Source organism: Alligator mississippiensis, chromosome 7, assembly GCF_030867095.1.
Source record: "Alligator mississippiensis isolate rAllMis1 chromosome 7, rAllMis1, whole genome shotgun sequence".
Classification (NCBI taxonomy): Eukaryota; Metazoa; Chordata; order Crocodylia; family Alligatoridae; genus Alligator; species Alligator mississippiensis.
In genome coordinates, this window is record NC_081830.1 from 38,898,142 (window position 1) to 38,923,134 (window position 24,993).

At 47.8% G+C, this 24,993-nt stretch overlaps 1 protein-coding gene across 2 annotated transcripts in view; it reads left to right on the forward strand.

The window, feature by feature from the left end:
* Nucleotides 1-24,993, forward strand: part of INPP5D (inositol polyphosphate-5-phosphatase D) — an 85,739-nt gene that overhangs the window by 47,798 nt on the left and 12,948 nt on the right. The window contains exons 5-19 of one of the 2 annotated variants that reach the window (XM_006261813.4): nucleotides 5,171-5,342; nucleotides 6,737-6,877; nucleotides 14,291-14,378; nucleotides 15,461-15,541; nucleotides 15,731-15,802; nucleotides 16,077-16,200; nucleotides 18,328-18,434; nucleotides 19,157-19,259; nucleotides 20,242-20,438; nucleotides 21,156-21,273; nucleotides 21,812-21,908; nucleotides 23,078-23,216; nucleotides 23,879-23,987; nucleotides 24,083-24,171; nucleotides 24,492-24,573. In XM_006261813.4, the coding sequence (XP_006261875.2) occupies nucleotides 5,171-5,342; nucleotides 6,737-6,877; nucleotides 14,291-14,378; nucleotides 15,461-15,541; nucleotides 15,731-15,802; nucleotides 16,077-16,200; nucleotides 18,328-18,434; nucleotides 19,157-19,259; nucleotides 20,242-20,438; nucleotides 21,156-21,273; nucleotides 21,812-21,908; nucleotides 23,078-23,216; nucleotides 23,879-23,987; nucleotides 24,083-24,171; nucleotides 24,492-24,573 (1,719 nt within the window). Of the gene's footprint in view, nucleotides 1-5,170; nucleotides 5,343-6,252; nucleotides 6,335-6,736; nucleotides 6,878-14,290; nucleotides 14,379-15,460; nucleotides 15,542-15,730; nucleotides 15,803-16,076; nucleotides 16,201-18,327; nucleotides 18,435-19,156; nucleotides 19,260-20,241; nucleotides 20,439-21,155; nucleotides 21,274-21,811; nucleotides 21,909-23,077; nucleotides 23,217-23,878; nucleotides 23,988-24,082; nucleotides 24,172-24,491; nucleotides 24,574-24,993 lie in introns of those variants that run through there. The other variant, XM_014598959.3, reaches the window with a different exon arrangement.

Sequence of the window (24,993 nt, forward strand, 5' to 3'; positions counted from 1 at the left end):
TACTTACCAAGGGCCAGCTTGTGTCCAATATTAGCTGCTTATGTGGCTTATTTTATTGTAGTATCAGAGCACCCAAACTTTTCTGTATTTATCCTCACACACTGCTAATGAGGTGAGGGAAATAGTGTGGTATATCCCAACATAACAAACACGGAATCAAGGCCCAGAGAATCTAAGCAATTTGCTCAAAGTCGCACAGAATCTGTAGCAAAGCAGAGAATTGAACCAAAGTCTCCTCTTAACCACAAAGCCATGCTTCCTGTCTTTTCTGTTCATCTGAAAATGATGTGCGTGACAATGCAACTCAGCTATCTCCAGGATAAAATCTCTTTGGCATGTGTTTCCCATAACACACAGATACACCTCTATGCTCCTGCAGAGTTTTGTGTGCACATAAAAAATAAGTCCTACTTGATCTCTAGTTATGGCTGGAAAAGTACTGATGAACTTTGTAAGGCTCTTCAGTAAGGCTTTTGGCATGGTCTCATATGACATTCTTACAAGGAATTTAGGGAAATATGGATGAAACTACTGTAAAATAGGTGCACAGTGGATTGGAAAAGAATACTCAAAGAACAATTGTCAGTTGCTCACTTTTAAACTGGGAGGCTGTATCACGTGGGGGTGTGCAGGGGTCTGTCCTGAGCCTGGCAATATTCAGTATTTTTATTGATGATTTGACTAATAAAATTGAGCCAAGAATATTCTAGAATACTCTAGACTAGACTAGAATAAGATTTGTCCATGACGCCAAGCTCAGAGGGACTGCAAGCACTTTAATGGAAAGGATAAGATTTCAAAATTATTTTGAAAAATTGGAGAAAGGATCTAAACTAAACAGGATGCAATCCAGTAAGGGCAAATGCAATGCACAACATTTACGTAGGAATAACCAAATACACAAATATGAAATGGGGAATGACTGATTAGGTAGCAGCTCTGCAGAACAGGATCCAGGGGGTCCTAGTGGCTCAAAAACTGAACAGGAGTTAGCAGTGTTATACTGTTGTGAAGAAAGCCACCATCATTGTGTGGTGGACAGGGATCCCAGTTTTCCATTTCCCACGGAAAAGTGGAGAAAAACAGAGATTTCCCCCTTTACATAAGGAAAATGCAGATTTTTCATTTTACTGGAGAAACCCGTGGATTTTGCACATTTGTAAAGAGCAATGCGCAGGCTGGCAGAGTGCCAGCCTGCAAGGGACTGGGGGGAGCAGGAGGAGGGCAGTCAAGCAGGGAGCACCACGTGCATGTATATGCACAGGGCCGCCAGGCAGTCTGGAGAGCAGCTGCCACAGGTAAGTCAGGGCATGGGGGACTGAGGCCCCCATAAGGAGGGAGGGAGTTGGACAGGGCTGGAACTGCTGCCCAGCTGGGCGATGCTAGGGGTCCGGGGGGGGGGGGGGGGGAGTGGGATGGGGGCAGTTTGTCCAGAGGGCAGGGCCAGCTCCTCCCCACTGCACACGCTCCTGGGAGGGCAAGGTGAACCTGTGCCCTCCAGGTCTGTGTGCAGGGTTGGGGTGGGCACAGGCTGCTCGCTGCAGGCTTGGGGTCCCTGCCCTGCAGCCCTCCCTCAGGGCTCCCACAGCCCAGAGGGTGTGACTTGGTGCAGCAGGGCAGAGTGGGGCCATGCAGGGAAGGTCCTTGCTGCTGCAAGCTCCACGCTGCCCCGGTGATGTGTCCCTTGCCTGTGCAGCAGCAGCCAGGGTGGCAGCGTGGGGTTATGCCCCTTGCTGCTGCTGCACAGGCAGGGGATGCCTCTCCCGGGCACTGCAGAGCTCGCAGCAGCAAGGAGCTTCCCTGCACAGCCCTGCCACGCTGGGTTGCATCTGCCAGGCTGCAGAGGCCCTGGGGCATGGCAGCAGGACAGGAAGCCCAAGCCTGCAGTGGGAAGTCTATTCTCATCCCCACCCCATGCACAGATCTGGGGGGTATGGGTTCCCCCTGCCCCTCTCCCTGAGTGCACATAGCAGCAGGGAGCGAGCCCCACCCCCCACCCAAGCCCACAGCAGACAGGCAGCAAGCAGCAGGCTTGGGGAGCTGGGCTGCACACTGCTTCATTTCAGCATCCATCACCTCCTTAGGGTGGTAGCCAGGGCTTGGGCGCTGCTACAGGGGGCAGGGGTCTACGGACCCAGGTCCCTGGCCCCAAAACCCTGGCAGCTGGGGGCCCCCTCTGGCAGGACTGGGGGGGTTGTGAGGGGCACTAGTTGGAGGGGGGAGGGGGCTGAGTTCTGTGAGCTAAGGAAGCAAGGGGAGCTCTGACTTTCCATGATAAAAAACCCCCCAAATCAAATACCAAAATTTATAGGTATTTAGAATTTATTGTATTATAGCGATTGAGGCACTGGTAGGCTTCCAAATTGCTTTAAAATTGCAAATATATTACAAAAACATTGTGTTCAGCTGATACCTATATATATAGTGGCCTTTCATTTTAATCATGGATTTGAGGTTTTCAATTGGAGAATTTGAGATTTTTTTATCAGAGAAAGCCAGGATCCCTGGTGATGGATGAGCAAGTGTATCATATGTAAGAGATGAAGTTCTTCATTCTCAGCAACAGTGAGGCCTTAGCTGGAATAATCTGTTCAGTGTGGGATCTAATATTTCAGAAAAGATGTGAAACAGCTGGAAACAGTCCAGAGGAGAACAACCAGGTTATCAGAGGTCTAGAAAAAATGACTTATGAGGAAAGATTGAGAGAAGCAGGTTTGTCTCCTCTGGAGAAGAGAAGAGCAAGGGAGGATATAACAACAGCCTTCCAAAGGTGGGACTCCCTAGAGAAAAGTTCAAAACTCTTCTTCACTTAGGACAGGAGGAAAAATAATGGGTTTGTACTGCAGCAAGTGAGCTTTTGGTTAGACATTAGAGAATTCTGTAACTGTTAAGGAGAGTGAAACACTGGAATAGTTTATTTACGGAGGTTGCAGACATACCAACAGGAAGCTTTTAAGAGCAGGTTAGGCAAACATTTGTCAGGATTGGTTTAAATATAGTTGATTGGGAACCCAAGGCAGTCGTGAAGACTACACGACTTCTTGAGGTATTTTCCAGCACTCTTTTGTAGGAAATTGAAATGAAAAACTTTTTACAAAATTTCTTGTGAATTATTTTCCCTTTTTTTTCAAAAAAAAGAGAGGAGCTGTCTTTAAAAACAACTAAGAAAGCATGAACTTGCTTAAAGATCCATTGTGAGAATGAGGCTGGATGCAAGAAGTGTTAATGGACAGACAGAGCAGAGCAGAGCATCACCCCCTTGTGTGTAAGCAAAAGCTCAGAGCCCTGAAGAGGACTGGCTCTCTGTCGTGGCTTTGTAGCCCACAAGAACCTCTAGCCACCTCCCCTGTTGCCTTTAGCAGCTGCTTGCCTTAAGGGTACTTATCCAGTAGTTATCTGATCCTGGGCAAAGTAGAGAAGGGGGCAGTGCAGCTTGGATAGAGCTGCAAGGCCTGGAGATGGAAATTTCTACTGCAAATTACTACTGCAATGGTTAACAGTGTTGATGTTTCAATGTATGATCACAAATAGAAGCATTCTGAGGATGATTAAAATAATTATTAGTTGTAGTGCTTAGCTGTGTGTATTTTTGTACTTTGCACATCCTTGAGGTAACCCTGCTTATGATGTGTAGGTTCAGCTATGGTTATGTATGGTAACTATGTATTCCTTCTTTGCATATCCTGATTAGTATGCAAGTTTGGAGGTTTGGGGACTACTCATGGGTGTTTTATTGTTTGTGGGCATAGGTCTTCCTCTTTCCGGGGCACTTTTGGCTGGCATCAGCAATAGAGTCCCCAGATGGCAGCCGTGGGTGAGTCTTCCTTTGCAATAGACTGATAGCTCCCCTGGGCTGGTTTACTAAGGACTATGACTATTAGCCATTTGAGTTTCATTTAATGTTAAAGGTTAAGGTTTTTCTCTAATGTTGTATATTAATCCCTTTTTTCCCTGCGTGACATCAGTACCAATCAGACAAACTGCTACTCATTATTGCCCTGGTTCTGTGAGTCACAAGCTGCACAAGAGTTGTAGACCTATCTTCATAGGAGAAATAACTCTTACTCCTTTTTTAAGAACAACTTAGCAAGCCAAGTACTATGGGAATTGCAAAGTGAAGGGGAAATGTTTTAACAAGGGTGAACACTGTTTTAATTAAAATCACTTCCTACCAAATAGGGATTGTGACAGAACTGAGAGGCATGACTTTGGGGGCTTAAAATGGGAGAAAGAGGTTTAGGTGGTTAATACATAGAATGCTTCTATGATCAGGGCAGGTGCTCAAGTCACGGAGCGAATTAAGTGGAAAGGGATTTATTTGCAGGTTAGATCCAGTGTGATTTCCTTTCTCTGTGCATAATTGCTTATTCTACCCATTTCCTTCTCTTAATTTTGCAGCCTCTTTGTTCTCCCTCCAACATGCCTTTCCTTATATGCTACCAGCGATAAAGATGTAGGAACACCGAATACTAGATTTCTGTGTCTGTAGAAACTGATAATCATGTCAAATTACTGCACTCTTTTGTTATGAACTATTTGCTGGCTAGGATGGAAACTGCTAAACCCACTTCATCTGTTGGGTTCAACATTCTTCTTTTTGTGAGCTGAAGTTTAATCTGGCTGGTTGGTTCTCTCAGGATATGGCAACCTATACATCTCCGTCTCCTTGTATCTTCTGGTCCCAGTTATATCACACTGAACTCCTGTTGTTTCTGCTGCTTGGGGGCTGTGGGGCCAGGGGGTGGGGTACCATCAGGGCCAGGGGTGCTGCCATTGTTACTACTACTACTTACAATAGTAATGATGTGCTTATGTAGCACATGTCTATTTTCAAAGTTGCACAAACATGAACCAATTAATCTTTGTAGCAGCTTTGTACCAGTTAAATACCAAGGAGAAGGCTACGTACCAAGCCACTGGCACAGCAGAGAGTTACTGCTCACAGGCCTTGGTGTGGTAGGCAATGACATTGACTCCTGTGGGAGCAGGATTGAACCCTTACTGATATCGTAGCTTAGGTTTGTGAAGTCAGAACTTTTCAGCTCCGAAACTGAAGGCCCATTAATACAGGTCGATTCTTCACTGCCAGAACCTGCCACAGGTCTGGATGGAAGAACAGGTGGTCTCGGCATCTTGCCAACATCCCTCTGTTTCCCTTCCTCTGTGCTAGACCCTGTACCTACCCCACCTCTGTTACCCCCACGGAATTTCCTCGTGGTCCTACCACCAAGCGAGACAAAGGAAGTTTCTCCTCTGAATGAGACCTCCAGGGTGCCAGAAATCAGCAAGATGTCCCTTTCTGAAACACTCCTTCAGCGACTGCAATACCAGGACACCAGCAGGTGAGCTTGGGAGTTGTCTCCCTCCTCGCTCCTCTCACGCTCTCTCTCTGGAAAGACAGGCAATAATCAGAAGAGAATCAACTCTAGATGCATCCCTGAGGTGTATGAAGCGCTGCCTTTGGGAAGGGAGGAATGTGTATTCTTGCTGATTCCCCTGTCAGGGAACAAAGGCATGGGGCCTATTTTTGAGCTCACTTTTACTTTACACTGATGGGAGGACAGAATCAGACCCAAAAGCCAGTGGCTCTTCGTGAAGGTTGTGCTTGCTCTATACTCTGGAAGAAAGACTTTCCTGAAATGTAAAACAATGTTCTGACCTCCCCAACAGAGAGATTTTCTGTCATATGGCAAAGTAAAATCTAAAATAGCCTAGAATATTAGTTGTGCGCCCAATGATCATATCAGCAATCCCAAGCCTGCTTCTTAACCAGTGCAAGTTGGCATGTCTCCAGTGATTTAAATGGAGCCTAGTTGATTTACCCCAATGTAGCCCTGCCCCGTATAACTGCATCATTGTTTGCATTTGTCATGCAGAGTAGCTGTGTTGCACCTGGACACCCATTCAAGCACCAGAGGAAGCTGGTGACAGGAGTCCTGCACACAGGCCAGAACAGGGCTGGGCATAGCAAGTGGCAGTGAACATGGTTGGTTAGGCTGGGTGTCTGCCAGGGAGGTAGGAGAGTGGCCTGGCTGAGGGGTTGGCAGGTTGGGTAGGTGAAAAGGTGAAACAAGTATGTTTTGATTGGCTGCCTGCAGTACTTGGCCTCTGGATGGGGAAAGAGCAGCCTGTCAGAGCTTTCTGCATTTTTTGAGGAATAAGCTGCCAATCATTCCTTCTACCTCATCCCTGGTCACAGCCACCGGTGCTAGACCCCACCCACCTCCTGTCTAGGGAAAGAGCAAACTGGCTTCCAGTCCAACCCTCTGCTTTCAGTCTCTGCTGAGGCTTTGTGGAAGGCAGGAGCATCAGTGAAAGAGCTAGCCATGGACAGGTGAGAAATGGAGAAATGGTCCATGCTTCCCCAGTGCTCAGCGACTGCAGGTTCTCAGCCCTTCCCCAGCACCCCCACCCTTTGAGAGCAGCAAATCTGCTTTCCCCCACTTCCCCAGATCTTTTACAACCTCCACTGCAAGCCGCAGGCCTCGCAGCCCCTTTTTTCTTGCATGGAGGCAACGTAGACTGGGAGCTCAGCAGTCTGCCTGTCTGTAGGGGCTCCACATGCTCAGTCTAAGGGTTCCAGATTTTCACTGAAGAAGGAAGCAAGGGTACAGCAGCTCAGCACTGGAAATGAGGTTGTGTCTGAACTAGCTGTGGAGATTCCCATGTCAGAAAAAATAGCTGCTGGGCAGTAGGGGGTAGCAGATGGACTAATTGCTGCTTGTCTCTTTTACAGTGTCTCTGAAGAGCACCTGAAGCTCATCCAGGATTACTTGCGGGTTCACATTACCAGTGACTTGGAAATGGTGCAGACAGGCTCCTGCAGCCTCCCACAGCTAAAGAAGTTGCTCACAGCCATCTGCAAAGGGCTGTTCAGGTAACAAAAGGCTCGCTTCCAGAAATGCTAACAGTGTCCTGGCACCGCAGTCTTAAATGGTGCCACTTGAACTGTGAACCTGCTACTTCCAGCACAGTGAATCTACTGTGCGTTTATTTTCTGCATGGTACAGAAAGGATCACAAGGCCTGTGGTGTTGAAAGACAGGAGCTAGGTCTTCCCATCCAGAAAACAAAATTCATAAGCTGGCTGGACACTAGGAACCAAGAACTGAGCACAGATATTGACTTCATGGTTCCCTATAATTCTTATAATATTATAAAAGCCTTAGTCCGTCTGTCTGTAATGCTTTATTTGCACTCTGATTGGTTGTCTCGGCAGCGAGTCACAATGCTTAGTGAAACAATCAATCAGAGCGCTCTGCACAGACAGGAACGCCAACATGACAGCGGGGACTGAGGGGCTGGAGTGGGAGGGTGAGGCCAGTGATGCGCTCTGGCCCCTCAGTCCCCACGATCATGGCGGCACTGTCCCCTCTTGGAGGCAGAGGGGAATGGTGGGGACAGCACCGCCACGTCAGTGGGGACTGAGCCTCCACTTCTCTATGGAGACAGCAGCGTGGGGTGCTGGCGGCGCAGCATGTGCCTCGCCACCGCATCCAAGGGTTGGCCATGTCCCCCCTCCTGGACACGGGTGAGCCCAGCTGATTTGAAGTAGGAGCCTCTCTGTAACAGTTTTATCCAAATGGCATTCGCTGATTGGCTTCATGGACCAGGCTGGTGGGGATGGGGCCACTTGAGTTAAAATGATAGCCCTTCTGCCGACACTGCCGCTTCCTCAACACTCCAGTCCTACAGCTCCCTCTGCCCCTTTCTCATCCACTTGAAATAAATCAATTAGCCTTTGCAATTAATTAGTGGTGGGGCCACCTGAGGCAAAGCATCAGCCCCCTCAAGGGGTGGCGGGGGGGCCACAGGGCCAGAGGCAGATCAGCGGCAGCATGGGGTGTTGAGTGGTACCAGTCCATCACCCCCACTCAGTCATTCTTGAAGGGCAGTTGGCTAGTCTACCATATTCCTGCAAATCTTTCTTCACACCTCAGATGATAATGGTCCCCTTGCCTGTTGAAAGGTCTTGATCTCCCACTAACCAAGCTACCTTCTTTGTCTACTGGCTACCCCCAGGAATATATTTTTTTCTCCAATTTCATGGCCCTGTGGACTGTTTTTACTTCTTGCTGTGCCTGCTTTTTCCTCAGACCTGAAGAAAAATACACTTGCACCTGAAAGCTTGTCCTGAGTCTGTCCCAACCATGCTACTATCCCACGGTGGTTCAATAAAAGAAATCATCTATTAAATTCTTGCCTCTCAAATAGGCCTAACCTGTTGTTTTAATGGTAGGCAAACTCATTTTCTCCAGAAGGAGCCTGCTATGCATCTTGTTATTCTTACCATTTTATCTATCTTTTAATATTGCTAATTCCCCTTAGAGGGAATTACATGGTCTAAGAAAAAGAAATCCTGCGGATATCTAATTTTCTCAGGCATCAACTCTGTTTTTATATTTCCAGCTTCCCTATCGGATTAAGAATAATTTGTTCCCTTGAAATATTTCCAGGCCAAATTTTCTATAGGTGAAAGTTAATTGAAGACAATGGAATTGGAAAATAAGACGTTTTCCCTTCTCACTACCCTTTTTTACAACTGCCTATCTTCATGGAATGTTCTGTTCTTATCTTAATTGGTTTAACTAGGCTGATTTTTCAAAGCCCTATGCAATAGGTGAGCTGCACTGAATACACTGTTTTTGAAGGTCAAAACCACACAGCCTGTAGATGAGTAATCCTATGAATGTGCAATTTGCCATATGCAAACACAGAATTCTTTCTTATAGAGAGGGGGCCTGATCCACGGTCCAGTGAAGTCAGCCCTGACCTCAGTGACTATTGGATCAATTTCTGGGTGTGAAAACATTTTGTGGTGCTCAGGTGCAGACGGCTTCTAAAACCTGGCCAGTTAAATCATGGCATTACTGGGGCAGCCGCGGTGGGCATTAACTTGGGAGAGGGAGAGGAGTGGTAGAAAGAAACAGCTGCCACCACTGCTGCATAATCACATCGGCAGTAGTCACGGCAACTGGAAGTCACGTGGCAGCTGCCCCGAGTGCATTGTTGCACCCCTGCACTGAATGGACTTGCTTGCTTGAAAATGGAGTGAATTTGATATGCCCCACCCAGTGCCACTTTTCCACACAAGTTTCCTCCTAAAATGTGCAGAAATTATCTCAGAATAATTCTGGGTGATTTTTTTCTTCTCAATTCTCTTGGGAGCTCCCAATAACTTGAGGTTTTCTCCTGTCTCAGGTTTCAGTATCAGTCACCATTAATGAACCTTTTCCTGTGCCTCATATTTGCTTTGCAGTGTGAACTTTCTGACCAGAGAACCCCACTGTCACACTGTAGTTTGCTACTTTTCAGATACTTAGATGCTGAATTGCTTTGTCGCCCATTTTAATCTCTGAGGTTGCTTAAAGCTTTGACTTTATTCCCCTACAAGCTGCTGAAATATAATTATTCAGTGGCATTTCCTAAATTTAGTATTTATTCACCTCAGCTTCCTTCCCAGCTTCACTGAAGGATTCAGCCAGAAATCTGCAGCTGGTTCTCAGGCTGTCGCAGGCATCTGTGTTCTCTTTTTCTCACCAGATCCCGTTTCTTTTCATATTTCCACAATGCTAGGGAAAGGTTAAAAGAAACTGCAGGTGTTTTAGTAGACTGACACTAATCTACCATCTTTGGTTCCATTGTGTCTGAGGCTCCAGCCTCTTTTATTCCCATGTGCTCGAGGGGTGGCTTTTTTAATAACTTCTGTCAGTCAGTGGAGATACAGCGCTCAGTGCGAACGCTGAGAATTTTCCTTGTATGTTTGTTGGCTGAGGTTTGACTATTTGGGTGACTATTTGGGTGAGTAAGCTGTGACACCCAATGCAAGCAAGGTTGAAGGGACACTTACTGGAACTGAAGAGAATCGTACTGGGGATGCAGAGGACTGTTCCCCTCAAGTTGTTCAGAAAAGGGCCAGTTCCTTGCTGCAGATTAGAGCAACCTAAATGTTTCTTTTATATGCACCAACTGTTCCCAGGATTAATTCCAATAGCCAGACACTGCTAGCGTGCAGATACACAAGCCATGTCTTCTGAGTCAGAAGCTGGTGTGTGTGGAGTTTCTAACAGAAGGACTGTATGGCTTCACGTCTCCCACGGATTCCCCTAGTGAAAGGGATCCTCAAGGGACTGGGGAAGCTGGCTGTAGGGGATCTTTGTATTGATGCAGCTAAGGCCATGACCCAGAAATGCATGTGGATTTGTTCACTATTCAGAATTCCTCCAAAGTTTCATGTGACTCTGTTTCAGTCGCTGTGTTACTTAAGCACCATGCAGCATGACTTGTTTCTGATCTTCACTTAGCAAACTTCTAGGTTACTGGTCATTAAGTTACATGGTATTGTTTCTGCTGGTTGATTGGATAGCGTTGGTGGGGCTTTCAAGGTGGCCGCTCAAGCATTTCGGACACCAACGCTTAAGCAAATCTACCTGGACAAAAGTGTTTGTAAAGCTTCCTGTGACAGTGGCTCTGTATGAAATTTCCTTCACATCAAAGTTCAGGGGGAAAAGACAACAGGGGTGGTGAATGCAATTGAAACTACACTGTGGTTTTGTCAAGAGTGAATGTATGTAGATGTCTTTTACCCTTTGTGATGGGTATGCTAGATAACATGGCTTCTGCACAGAGAAATTTTAGAGATGGCACCAGAAACACATTCTGAATGGGTCCAGCCAGGTGGCTTTTCTGTGGGCTGTACTGGCTGTGTTGCCTTTTCATCAGAGCAGAGGCACCGTCTTTGTTTTCATGTGGTTTCTCTATCTGAATCTCTCCCCACATGCAACACATCAGGGTCCAGGGTGGCTATGACACCCCTGGTGGCTCTGTGACCATGACTGTACCCTGCTCCATCCCAAGGGTTCCCTCCTGACTCTCCTGCCAGGCCTTGATAGAAATCTAAATGAATAGGGAGGCTGCCCCCAGGCCTTTGCATGGCCTCAGTCCAACTGGACCCTGCACTCTGTCTGCACCCAGGCCCCTGGTTGGGCCTCTATAATCAACTGTGCCCAAAGCCTCAGCCCAAAGCCTCATGGGCTAATTGCATGGCTCTAAATACTCCCTTTTACCATGCCCCATGCTTCGCAGGTGTTATGGTAATATTGTTCCCTCTGTGGGGCTTCGGCCTCCTTGGTCTCTGCCCTTTTAATCTAGCTAGGCCATCTAGCCTGGGCCCACTGAATTGGACCTGGCTTTGAGGCTCCATCTCTGTTTGTGCCTTCCATCACCAAGCCCCTGGCCCCTGTATGCCGGGTCCTAGGCCCATGTGGCTGTGGCCTTTCTGGGACTGGGCCCCTGGCCCCCATGTGGCTGTGCCCTCTCTCTCTGCCCACTCTGGGCTCAATAACTGCTTCAGCCTGCCTGTGGCTGGTAAAAACAGTGAGGTAAATCATAAGCCCCTGGGCTGTAACATAACCAAACAATGGAAGCAGCCCTCTGCTCCTTTATGAGGGCAAATCTTCTTTCACTCTTGGGCCAGCAAACCTCCCAGACTGGCTCCTTGTGAGCTCCTCAAGCCTAAGGCTTCCTGCAAGCAGCAAAGTGGTCTGACCAGTGCCCCTGGGTACTCCTCCTGGGCAGGAGCTCCTGACCCTGCAGCAAGCAGGGCTGGCCTGGCATGCCAGCCCAAACCCCAAGTTTATGTGTTCCCAGGGCTCTGCCTACTGGTCAGGTGACTGCCTGGGCTGGTTGCTAATTGCCTTGTTAGCCCTGTTGCTCTAGCACAGGGATAGGCGATGTTTTTTGGCCGGACTGCTGAAAACCCCCACAATGCCTACCTTGGAAGTTGCCGGAGTGCTGGCATGCCAGAAAAACAAAATGAGGGCAGGGGGTACATGGCAAGATGCCCTGCTTGTGCCCCTTGCCCTCCACCCAAAGCTCCTGTCCCTCAGCCAGGGCTCTGTGGCTGTCAGCAGCTACCCTGACTCTGGGTAGCTGCTGGACCCAGGCTGCAGCCAGGAGGCTGCAAACAGCTGTGCTGGGCTCCGGAGCCCAGGCATCAGCTCTGTACTAGTGCATGCGCCCGTGCCTTGGAGTGGGCAGTGTGGAAGGGGCCTGAGGCAATGTAGCCTCCGTCTGTCCCCCACTCCCAGCACAGAACTGGTGACTGGGCTCCGGAGCCCGGTGCAGCTGTTTGTATCCAGCCTGGGCTTTGGGCAGCCGCAGCAAGCAGTGGGCAGAGTGCAAACAGCTGTGTCGGGCTCCACAGCTCCGGTATCAGCTCCATGCGCGTGCAGTCGCCTTCCCCCTGGAATCGATAGATTCCCCTTCCCGCTGGAACAAACAGTGAATTTCTGTTTGGTCCGAGGAATCATTGTGACTGAGACCGGTTCTTTCAAAGCACTCTCAATTACAGTGGGGACCTCCAGTTTACACCCTTAATGTCTTCTTACAGGGCCTGACTCAAAGTCCACTGAAGCCAGTGGGAGTCCTGAGCTTTAGAATCAGATCCAGATGCAGAGACAGGCCCCAGGGCAGGAGTCAGCAACCCATGGCACATGTGCTGGAGCGTGGCATGTGAGGCCATTTTGCTTTGCACACCACAGCCAGCCTGGGCTCTGGGCAGCTGCCACCAGCCCTGGGGCCCAGGCTGCTGACAGCAGGCAGCTGGGAGGCTGTAAGCAGCCCAGGCTCCGTGGCAGGCAGCAGCTGTCCAGAGCCTGGGTTGGCTGTGCCAGGCGGCTGGGAGGCTACAAACAACTGTACCGGGGTCCAGAGACCCAACAGTGAGGTCTGCAGAGTCCCCGTCCAGCTTGTTGCTTGTGGCAGGGGCATGTGTGCCTACAGGCCAATGGCAGAGGATGGCCAGGGTTGCGCTGCCCTGGCCCCTTCATAGGGTGGCCTTTGGTCCTGTTTTATAGTGAACCATCTTGTTTTTAAACATTTTGTCTCCTGTCCATTTCTCAATAAGGAATGGACTACAAAAAGGCCTGTTTTTCAGTTAATTGGTGGAAATATATGTCAGTCATTTGTCCTCACGATTCTATTGGCTGTGCCTAGGAGTTGGGCAGTGCACAGCCAGGAGCTGCTGGGGTCAGAGCCAGCCAAGGAGGGAGGGAGAGAGGTGGCCTATATGTGGTGGCCCTGCCCCTCATTGCTGATTGGCCGAAGGGGCCAGGGGTCTGTGTCCCCCCTACCAAAGGGATGTCCTGTATTGTGGGGGATGTGTCAGTGGACACCCTAACCCTTCCCTGCTCTGTGCGCTGAGGTGTGCGTGCCGCCATCACCGGCCACGGAGCTGGGCTAGGGCTCCAGACCCTGATGCAGCTGTTTGCAGCCTGCACACATGTGTTGGGGTGCACGGCAGGGAAGGGGTCAGGGCAGCGCAATCCCGGCACCTCCCACACTATCCTTCTGGAGGTGTGTATGCACCTACTGCCAGTAGTGAGGATCGGACCTTTTGCCATTCCCTGCCATCTGCCCCGGCATGCCAAGTAGAGGCATTGGTTGAGGTTGGGGTGTTCTTGGCACTCCGGCCAAAAACATTGTTGACCCCTACCCCAGGAGGTCTGGGCTGCCAGCTCCGCCATATACTCCCATGTGACCTTGGACAAGACAGACTGGAATTCCAAATTTGGGTTCCTACCTTAGGCATTTAAATCAATAAATTAGTCTGATTTTCAGAGACCCTTTGGCACACTGTAGAGTACCTTTTCCAGTGAATTGAATGGAGACACTCAAACATTCACACTTTGGAAAGTTTGCATTGGCTGCTGATTAGTCACAATGCAAACTTCTCAGCTTTGTTCTCCAAGTTCACCTTGGTTCTGACCTGCAGGACCTGGCTCCATTTCTTGTAATAAGCCATGTCATTAGCAGAGAGAGTCATTTGCACCAAAGTTGTCCAATGGCTTTGTGCTAGGCAGTCATCCCCTGTGACTAAATTTAGGATTGTTAAATGGATTTCAGTGGTAACTTATCCCAGATTTGAATGCAGGAGACCAAAGGCCAATTCATTCACACCCTCTGTGTCACAACCCCCTTTGATGCATTTATTGGAAAATATAAAATGCATTTCCTCCCTTACTGGCTACCTCCACTTCAGCAGCTGGAGGGAGGCTTATTAAAAGGAGCCGATGCTGGTTGTGCTTGCTGTCATATATTCACCCTGCTGTGATGATTTTTCAGTGTTAGCACTGACCTGACTGACTCAGTACTGACTTGCACAGCATTAATTGTTTCAGCTCATTAGCCTGCTTTTTGCTTCCTATCATTGACCAATGCAACCCGGCACCAGCTTCCCTGCACAGACCCTGCAGTACCCTTTGACATTTGGCCTGTTTTTGTATTCTCAGCGAGGCATCACGGACTCTTCCTTCCCTGGAGTCCATACAGAAGGTGTTTGACCAGCAGCTGCACCCAGGTCTCCATCAGCGGCCGCAGGTAAGTCCTGTTGCAAGTGGGGGATGGAGGATAAGGAGGAATGAGATTGTCCATCCAGCACTGAGGATGGGGAGGAGGGATTTGTTGTGCTTGTTGCACTGCAGCGACTGCTGGGATATGGGTGATCAGTTAACACCTCTGTTCTCTTTAGCCTGTTTCTGGCTGCAGTATGCAGGGCACAAAGTGTGTTACATAACCATGTTTTCAACTAACCCACAGTTCTCTCTGCCTTCTGCTGCTCCCTGTCTCGGAAGGAGAGTGCAGCAAAGTTTCCCAGGTCTTTTGTTTATCCAGTCTCCCTCCCTTTGTGGCCTACAATTTTGAATTAATCTTTTCATCAGTTTAACTCCACCTTTTTTCCCTGACAAATCTTTTCCATCCATTCACCTCAATCACATGTCCAACTGAATCCTGCCTGTAGATCTGAAAACCATAAGCCCACACTATCTGCATATTCAACATGGGCATACAAATGTGTCTTTCTGTCAGCAATTCAACTCCCCTGCATGCCCAGCCCCCACTTGATCATGTTCCAGGTCTGCAAATCTGTCCCTCTATCAACCCATCACTGTTGCATGTTCAGTCAAATTCGGTGCAACCTGTGTGGGATTAAACCTGTGATTCTCAACCCTGGTGTTAGGGCACCATTAGAGTGCCACAAGATCCTTTGAAAGGTGTTGTAGGAAATGTGAGGAGATAAGTGAGGTGTGAGGATATAAGCAGATAAGGGCAGGTTCTGGCTCCATGTGTGAGGAGAAAAGTAGGTAAGGGCAGCCTTGTCTGTCTGCTCCTCTGCCTACACTGCCTGGCCTCTCTGCAAGGAGGTAAGTACTCTAATAAATACATTAGTTTTTAAAATGGGTGCTGTTCAGTTCACAAAAGAAATGGTGGCGTGCCTTGAGTCTGATGAGGTGTGGCTTGTGGTTGAAAAGACTGAGAAGCAATGGGTTAGGCAGAGGCTACATAAACCTTGCTGCCCCTTCTGCCAGGTGTGCCTGGGAGATGAACACAGCTTCTATCCTAGGTCTTTGGGTTCAGAACTCTTGCATTTCTCTCTTTTTTTTTTATGCCCTGGTTACCAGTTGCTTGGTGAAGCCAGTCCAGTCAATGTTGTACTGAAGCTCAATCAGCTGATTTCTTTGCTGTCCTCCATTGAAGACAAGGTAGTGATTTATAACTCTTGTACTCCTGCATTCTTCTTCATCTCCTGTTGGCATTACATATATACTCCTTTCATTATCAGCAAACACCCACCCTTGTAGTGAGAATTCTGTGCCACGCTCTTGTCCTGCTCTCTCTCAAGTCAAGTGTAGGCTTGACCAACTCAAAACTGTGTGTGTGAACTTTTACAGGTGAAAACATTGTTGATTGAAGGTCCTGATTCAACACACCGGCGTTCCCTCATCCCTCCCATAACCTTTGAGGTAAATTGAATCTTTTAGCAATTCCTGTCATTCTAGAGAAGGACACTGAATGTAGGAATGTGTATTGGCGCTGTCCTGTGATAGAAATAATATGGCTATGTCCTGGAGCTCAAAATACCTGGATGTTACACCAGAACTGTAGTAGTATCTCAGAGCTGTCTGTTGGGAATGGCACAATGAAGTCAGGCCATGCAGAAATATGTCTGCACATTTCTGGTACATCTGGCCAAAGTGTAGAAACTGATTTATGAAAAATTTCTCCATTTTCCAATAGGTGAAAGCAGATTCACTAGGAATTTCCCCTAAAATACACCTGAAGGTTGATGTGGAGATGGGGAAGCTGATTATCAAGAGAGCAAAGGATGGTCCAGAAGACAAGTTCTACAACCAGAAGAAAAGTAAGATGCCCAGGGTCCCAAATGAGGGGTTGAATTCTGGTCCCATGGAAGCCAGGGGATCCCAATAGGAGTGAGATCTGATCCAATGTGCATGTATGTCTGCTAGGCCTTGAGTGCTCTCCTGCAAGGTTCCAGCCAACCTAGACTGATCAGTAAGAGGCAGGCTGCAGATTTTAGGACATCAATTCTGTTGCAAAGGTCTATCGATGAGACTCAGTTTCCTGGTCAGGTCATATGGTTTTCAGTTATAAATTAAGATAGTGGCAGAATGTCTGCAAGGAAGGGAGCAGGCCTTGATGGAAAATTTCTCTTGAAGTTAACTGTAAATTATTCACTGGAACATTTTTCTTTTAAAATATGGTTTTCTTAAAAACTTAAACCTTTTTCAGAAACATGTCATTTTCAGTGTAATTTTCTGAGGGAAAAATAGTCAAAATGTTTTGTTTCAGCTTACTGTTTAGATTGCTTTCCTCTCTGTCTATATTTAAATATTGATCTGGATCCTTCCTGGAGGGTTCTGCTAGTTTTGTTCTATGAAGGCCAAGTAAAAATGCTTTTTTGTAGTCTCTCCTTGAAATCCTCTTCGTGTAGTTGACTAAAGATTTTTATTGGGGGAAATTATTTTTCTTATTCCTCTTTGGACTCCAATTCTAAACACAGCAAAAAATAGCAGACAGAGCTTTCACCTAGGACTCCCTAGGAAAATGACCTGTTACTGACAGTGGTTGAGAGCAGCATCTGATCTATCTTTCCTGGCTGGTGTTCAGAACTGCTTAGGTGCTAAAGCAGAGGCAAGCAAAATATGACCTATCAGCTGGATATGGCCTGCCAGTGGATTTTATCTAGTCCAAGAAGGGTCCCTGGGCCCTGCCCAGCCCAAGCTTGTGAGGCAGTCTGGGCCACAACTGGTCCCACTGCGGCTGGGGGCCTGGGGCAGTGTGGTGGTTGGACTCTGCTTCCCAGCAGACCTGGTGGCAGTGGCTTCTTCTGGCTGCCTGAGCACCCTGGCCCGTCCACCCTGCACCCATTGCTGGGGATGCCAGATGGAGCAGGCAAGCGGGGTCTCCATGGAGACTGGCCCGGGAACCCTGCGGGCAGGGTGTACTCAGCTGGGCAGATGGGATGGGGCTGCCAGCAGGCAGGGAACAGTGCCGGGGAGTGGGACAGGCGGGCAGGGCTGGGACCACCCCACTACGTCTGGTGCCCCTGGACAGGTCTAGTAATCTACCACTTAGGGAGTTTTGGTGAGCTGTTGCGGCAGGAGGCATGGTTGGGTGTTGACCCAGCCCACAACAGCTCACCAAAACTCCCTAAGGGGCTCTCCAGGCAAATAATTGCCTATGTCCGTGCTAAAGGATATGGGACAAAACCATCTTCAACATCAGATCTCGCTTCCTCTTCCCTAGCTTGTTAATGGGGGAGGAGTACAAATTGGCTCCCTGGGAAGCAGAAAGGAGAGGTTGTCTGTAAGATGGCAGGACTCCATAATTCAGGGTATGGATCAGGTTAGACCTCAAACAGGAAGGAGGTTTTTTCCCTCCTCATTTCAAAGTATAAACCGGATCTTTGAAAAAAGGTCTCTTACTTCACCCCTATCTAATTTCTGTTTTGACATTTCACCAGAGCACTGCTCTCCCTCTGAGCACAACTAATCAAAATGCTGAGAAATGTTCAGATTTAAAAGGCAGCTTGTCCTTGACTTTCATGTTAGTTCCAAAAAAATTTGGAGGGGGACAAGTAGGTTCCCCTTCTCTGCATACGTTCCATACAATGGCTAGTAGTATTTGTAGGTTTTCCACAGGAAGAGGTGTTGGTTGAGATGAAGTACTCTTGGTGGGTCCCTGTGGCCCATGGCCCATTGTGTGTCTTAGAAAAAAAGACTGAAAGCATCTTAGAAAAAGTTTTGGTTCCAGGCTGCACTTGCGAAGCATTTTTCAGAGGCAGCCTTGGCTGGAATATGTACTCAGTAAAGGTTATAAAATGGCAGCTTCTACATGCAGAGCAAAGGAGGCCCCAGATTTCAGAAGAGGGGTGTCTGGGGGAAACACTGGTTTCTGAACAGTGGGGAGGATTTCTGTTGCGCGCTGATGTCTAAAGTTATGTTGGTGACACTCAGCCTCTGCTTAGTCCTGCAGCTCATCAAGTCCCAGAAGTTCCCTAACAAACTGGTGATTGTGCTGGAGACTGAAAAAGAGAAAACACAGCGGAAGGAATATGTGTTTTCTGACTCCAAGGTATGGGACAATGCAGTCCCTTACTTCATATTTTGAGCAAGGGGTGGAAGGCCATATCCCCTTTGGGCATGGAACTAACAAGGGGATTTATGGGATTTAATCTGCTCTGCTCAAGTAATGTTTTTTCACGTAGCCTGGGAGCATTTAGTAAAAGCAAGGGTGAATGGACAGACCATACAGCATCAACACAGTAATAATCCCCAATGAATCAGAACAGGCTACAGCACTCATTGGATGATCAGTGGCTGGCAAAGGCAGTTGGTGGGGCAGTTAAGCCAAAATCATTCCCCCATCTTAAAACCTTCTGAGGCCATGTCTAGATTAGGCTATTGTACTGTAATCAAAACACTTGAAAACTTCTGTGTATATGCAGTGCACTGCCATTACCACATGCTCCCAGAAATCTGGTCTTCCACTTGAGCAGCTTCACATGTATTAAAGTAAACCACAGCCTTGTCTGCACTACGCTTTTTAGAACAAGCAGGTAATGTGTGCTAACTAAAGGCATATCACCTTTCCTTATGATTTAGAGAGGGCCTAAGCAAGTGCTACAGGCAGAAGCAGCCTCTGTGGAGCCTGCAGGCGAACAGAGAGAGAGCAGCTCGGCCCATTGGATGTTCTGGGCGTTTCCTGTTTAGCTAGTTCTTCTTTCAGAAGGAACTGTGGCTCTGTCAGTTGAGCCAGTCATCTCATGATTTGTGTCTCTGCTCCTTCCCATGCAGAAGAGAGAAGGGTTCTGCCAGCTTCTACAGCAAATGAAGAATAAACACTCTGAGCAACCAGAGCCTGACATGATAACCATCTTCATTGGGACCTGGAACATGGGTATGAGCCCCCCTCTTGCCTGGTCCTTCCTACATTCCTCCAGATATTTGCATCAACCTTAACCTTGACCTTGACCTACTTTTTCATGGGGCATGCTGAAATCCAGATTTTATCTATTTGTTCTGTCAGGGACCTGTGTAGAAGAGAGTCTTCCACTGGGACAGGAGAGGGAGTTGATTTCCAGGACAGATTCCCACAGGTGTCCCTTTGCATTGCTCCAGAACAAAGGGGCCATAAATCAGGATGGCAAGCTATTTGGCAATCTCTCCAGTGTAAGGGAAATGCTTGGGAGGCCCAGGGCTGGCATCATAGCCATATGTCTTCCCCCTTCTCCTTCTCCCCACCCCCAGCTTGTTGCTAGAGGGCATGATCAGTGTAAAGGGACATGTCCAGTGACTACACTCCTGCCATTCCTAAACATACTTAGGAGGAACCACCTACCTCTGGCCTGAGATGGGAATTTATCCTCTGTGTCTAGTAAAACCAAGATGCATCTATTTCTCCCATTTTGAGCAGATGTTTTGTTTTAACTGATATGAGCCAACATGTTAATGCTATTAAACTCACAAATTCAGTTCCTCAGCTACAGCACAAATGGGCTCAGTACAGGTGAGAGGGGTGGTAAAGCAGAGTTATACCAGCCCTATAGCACCCCAGCCTACAGGAAGTGCCTGTCTCTGGTGGAACACACTCTGCATTACTGGCTGCCAGTGGCCTTGGTGGGCAGTTGCAGCAGATGGGGGACTGGCAGAGTACAGAGAATGTCCCCTTCCCTAAGGATGAGATGGCAGGGTATCAGCCCCTTCCACTGGGATTTCCTTGTGTCAGGCACAAATTAGGCCTATGGGCCTTCATTTGTACACCAAGTCCATTCTTTTTGCCCATAGCTCTGGACTGTGTGGATTTAATCCCCATGAAGTCACTATCCCTAGGGATCTGACTGAGAGTGTTTTAACTCACTTTGGTTTGTGATTTGCTAAAGGTGCGGCGCCTCCACCAAAGAAGATCACATCCTGGTTCCTTTCTAAAGGGCAGGGAAAGACCCGGGATGACACAGCTGACTACATCCCCCATGACATCTATGTGATTGGCACACAGGAGGATCCCCAAGGGGAGAAGGAATGGCTGGAGATTCTGAGACAATCTTTACAGGAAATCACCAGTATCAGCTTTAAAGTGGTGAGGAGTCTCTTTTACTCCATAAAGCTCAGAGAGAAAAGAAGCTAGCACACATCAGAGCAGCTAGGGGAAAAATGGGAGTAAACAGTGATTTTGCCTAAGCATCCCTCCTCTCAAAGTCCCCATGCTGCAGTGATCAGACATCTGAGAGAGGAGGGGCTGGGTGTGCCTGTGACCCTCTTAAGATACATCTCTCATATCAGCTGGAGATCTTGCTGCAAATGATACCTTCCAAAGTCAGAGCATTCAGCCTGTGAGAACATGCCCAGTGCTTGTCAGGCTGGGAGCAAAGGACAACTCTGATCTTAGATCCCCTCAAAGCAGTCTGCTTACTTTGGTTAGGTGATGGTGTCATTTTAACAAAGGAATATTCATCTTAGAGGAGGAAATTGTAAAATTATGGCTTGCTTTTAGAGACAGATCCAGCTGGGACATTGGGTTTTTAGACTTACCTGAAAGGCCATTGTAGATAGTGACTGCTTTGATGGCTGATTTGCTTGTGATCATAGGAAGTTGTGTTTTGTGCAAACAAGGTGATCTAGGGAAATGTCTACACACAACACAGGAGTGTGGGTCCTCCACTCAAAGAAAACCACAGAAAACCAAAAAAAGTAACATTGGGAGTGAGTCATGGAGTTTGAGGAAGCTGTGGATGAGATGTAGTACATCTAATGCCTATAAGCAGTAATGTATCTGTTGCCTCCCGTCCCTTGGCAGATCGCGATCCATACACTCTGGAACATCAGGGTTGTTGTCTTGGCCAAGCCAGAACATGAGAACCGGATAAGCCATATCTCCACAGACAATGTAAAAACAGGAATTGCAAACACGCTGGGTGAGGAAACAATCTCATCAGTGGGCCTGAGCTTCACCAGGACTCTCACAGGAAACAGCTCTCTCCCTCTGATCATGTTCCTGCTACCCTGGTCTTCCCCAGCCTGGAATATTTGAGTCACAGCCCTGGCCAAACTAGATTTATCTTCACCAAGACAGACAAATATCTTACCCTGCAGAGAAGGGGTGGTGGGAAGGGAGATCTGCCAGAATGTGTACTCAATCCTGGACTTGGATGCATTTCTCCCTGCATCTTTCACCCCTGACTGGGAGGGTGGGGCTGGGCTTCAGAGTGATATTAAACTTGCTTTTATCCCAGTTTGTCTTTTTTAGCCTTCTTTAGTAAAACCTTACCTACATTCTGTACTGCACATGCTCATTCTTTCTTTCCTGATTTGGCCTGCCTCACCCTTTGCTCCATCCCCCCACTTCACTTAAGAAGTGTTATGTATTTCATAATCTTTGTTACCAGTGCCACTCAGTCTGGAGGTGAATTTACTTATTAACAGGGTTTTTTTCCACCTTCTTGCTTTTCTTAGGTAATAAAGGAGCTGTGGGGGTGTCATTCATGTTTAATGGAACCTCCTTCGGGTTTGTTAACAGCCATTTGACTTCAGGAAGTGAAAAGAAGCACAGGTAAAGCATATCTATCTATGCAGGGGTTGACATAGGAGATAATATGTGAATTTCCCTGACCTGTATTATGCAGGAAATCTAACTAGAGGATCAAAGTGGTTGCCTTCTCTCTGATACCTCATTGTATATACCAAATTGTTAAACTACAAATTGAAAGAGTAGCATCTTGGAGCCTGGCTGGGCCAAGTTCAGTGCAAGATTGGGAGCAAATGTGGCTCCAGATCCTGGTACTGGCTGAGGACCAGTTTAGGAATGTTATGCAGTTTGAAGGAACTGTTCTGGGCCTAAGGAGAGCTGGAGTGAAGAGATATGCTAACCAAGGGAATATCCTCTTGGGAACATCTTCCTGGGACCAAGCCCAGACCCAGGTCCAGGAACGCAGTGTCCTGGGACTCTTGTCCAGGTGCTTTGTCACCAGGAGCTCCCTTTCCCTTAGAGTAGATCCCAGGCAGCAGAATTAGCTGCCTTCCACTGTCTAGAAATGAGGTCAGAGATTTGAGCCTGGGCCTTTAGGGTGGACCAAGTGGAAAATCACTGTCTACTGGAACAGTTAAAGGTAGCTCCAGGCCAACTTTTGAACCTGTGTTTTTGGGCTGTTTCAGAGTCAGAAACAGGCCTTGGCCTAAAGCAGAGCGATCAGGAGCTACCTTAAGCTATAGTGCTGCCCAGCAGGCTGCTCTACAGCACCTGAGAATTCCCCTGGTTGCACATGAGATGGACACCTAGCTCCTGCCTCCTCCTCCCCACAGCATGTCTCTGCACCCACACTTGCCAGGTTGTCTGGGCAGAGTGGTACATCACTGTGCAGGCCCCAGAGGCATTCTCCTCTCCTGGCATGGGGAAGGGAAACCCTTCTGGTCCTTTTGGATGTTTTGGTTTCTTTGTCTGAGGCAGGTGCAGAGGCAGCACATAGATTGCTGTCTGCTTCTGCAGTTGCCTCTGCATGGGTTCAATTACAGTTGCATCGTTCGTGGTCATTCCTAAGCATTTGCCTAGCTGTCCCCTGGAGCTGGGTGAGAGGATGTTGGGTGTTCTAAAGAAAAAGAAGGCTTAAATCCTGGTTTTCTCTGTATCCTGAGCTGAACTGGATTCAGTAAAGCAGCAGTCTCAGGCACTGGGGACCGCTGTCGTGGTTCAGTCTGTCAGTCAGCCTTTTCTTGTCTTGCTAGACGAAACCAAAACTACACAAGCATTCTGCGTTTCCTGACACTGGGAGATAAGAAGCTAAGTCCATTTAACATCACTCACCGCTTTACACATCTCTTCTGGCTGGGAGACTTGAACTACCGGGTGGACCTTCCTACAACGGTTAGGGGCCCCTCTTCGGTCCTGAGTCCAGGCATTTCACTGTGTCAGAAGTCCCTCCAGTTTCTGTTTCAAGGCAATATAGAAAGAAGATAGAACTGGGGGGATGAAGGGGAAAGAGGACCCAAGTTAACGGCCACTTGAAAAGGCATGAGTGGTAGGGAAGAGTTAAAATAGTCCCTTGCCAAAGATTAACAAGTCATGGGCATGCTAATGAGGCTATGTGACCTACCATTCCCAAAACATCACTAACCCTACTGCCAGCAGGAGAGAAAACACCCATTGTTGACTGTCAAGCCTGTACTATCTTCTTTCTGCTCACAACTCTGTTGTACAGTGGCCCAGAGCTGTCAAAAGAGGTGTGCAGATGTTTGAGGGAGAGGCAATCCATATAAAATCCCAGATAAGGCTTAGTGGGTAGGAGGTGTGGTAAAAATGGGGTAAATTTGATATTCAGATACAGTTTGGAGATGATGAGGGCCAGTTTCAGTAGACCAGTTCCCAGAGTTATGGCAGAATCTAAGGTGCATGTCAGTGGGTTTTTAACTGCTGCTGGGTAAACTTGGGACTGAGGGAGATTCCAGTGTACTAGCCTGCTCCCCAGTGAGGTGTAAATAGGAGGAGGTTTGGCATCATCATTAACTCTACTGCTTCCCTGTTGTCAGGAAGCAGAGAATATTATCCAGAAAATCAGACAGCAGCAGTATCCAGAGTTGTTGCCATTTGACCAGCTTCTCATGGAGAGGAAGGACCAGAAGGTCTTTCTGCAGTTTGGTAAGATTTTGAATTCTCCTCGTCTTATCCTTATCCATGTCCTATAGCTCTTCTAAAGCTTAGCAGTAACACAGCTCCCACTTTCTTTGTTTCAGAGGAAGAAGAGATCACATTTGCTCCAACCTATCGCTTTGAAAGAGGTACCCGGGAGAAGTATGCCTACACAAAACAGAAAGCCACAGGGGTAGGTGATGACTAATATACAGCCCTCTCTATTAAAATATATATGCTAGGGTAGGGAAAAGAACTCCCACAGAGAAAAGCAACCTAAAAATCCCTCCAATTCTTGAAAAAATTAGGATTAAAATTTGCAGTGTTGCCAAATAATGAGCAAAAAGAACACACACACACATACACACTCACTCTCTCTCTCTCTCTCTCTCTCTCTCTCTCTCTCTCTCTCTCTCTCTTCCCTCCCCCCCTTTGGCAACCAAACTTCCTCCTTTTCTGTTGGGAACTGTTCCTTTCCCTCCTCCTTAACATCAGTTCTCCTTTGGTTTGCAGATGAAGTACAATTTGCCCTCCTGGTGTGACAGAGTGCTCTGGAAATCATACCCTATGGTGCATGTGGTCTGCCAGTCCTATGGTGGGTAGACAACAGATTGTGGATATCAGAACAATTGGTCTGGAACGGAAATGATTCAGAGTGGAGTCTCTAGACTCTCCTTACACTGCCAGGCTTGCAGCACAGGAGGAATCTGACGTTAAACCATGGAGTTTGGAGCTAACTGTTTCTCTGTAACCTGACCAGGCTGGAAAATACAGTCTGCTGTGCTTTTATTTGAATAATATGGGTCAAGTGGCTGCAGGCCACACTTTCCTTTTCTGGCTTGATTCTCTCTTCCAGCTAAGGCTACACAGTCGGGTTTGTTACATCACCATCTATACCACACTGCTAAGTGCTTGGCAACAGCAATCCAGGTTTTTCACTGCTGTGACTTTCAGGATGTCCATATATGTTGGTGCCAGCAGTGCTGGTCATTGTTTGGGTAGGTCAGTTTGCAGC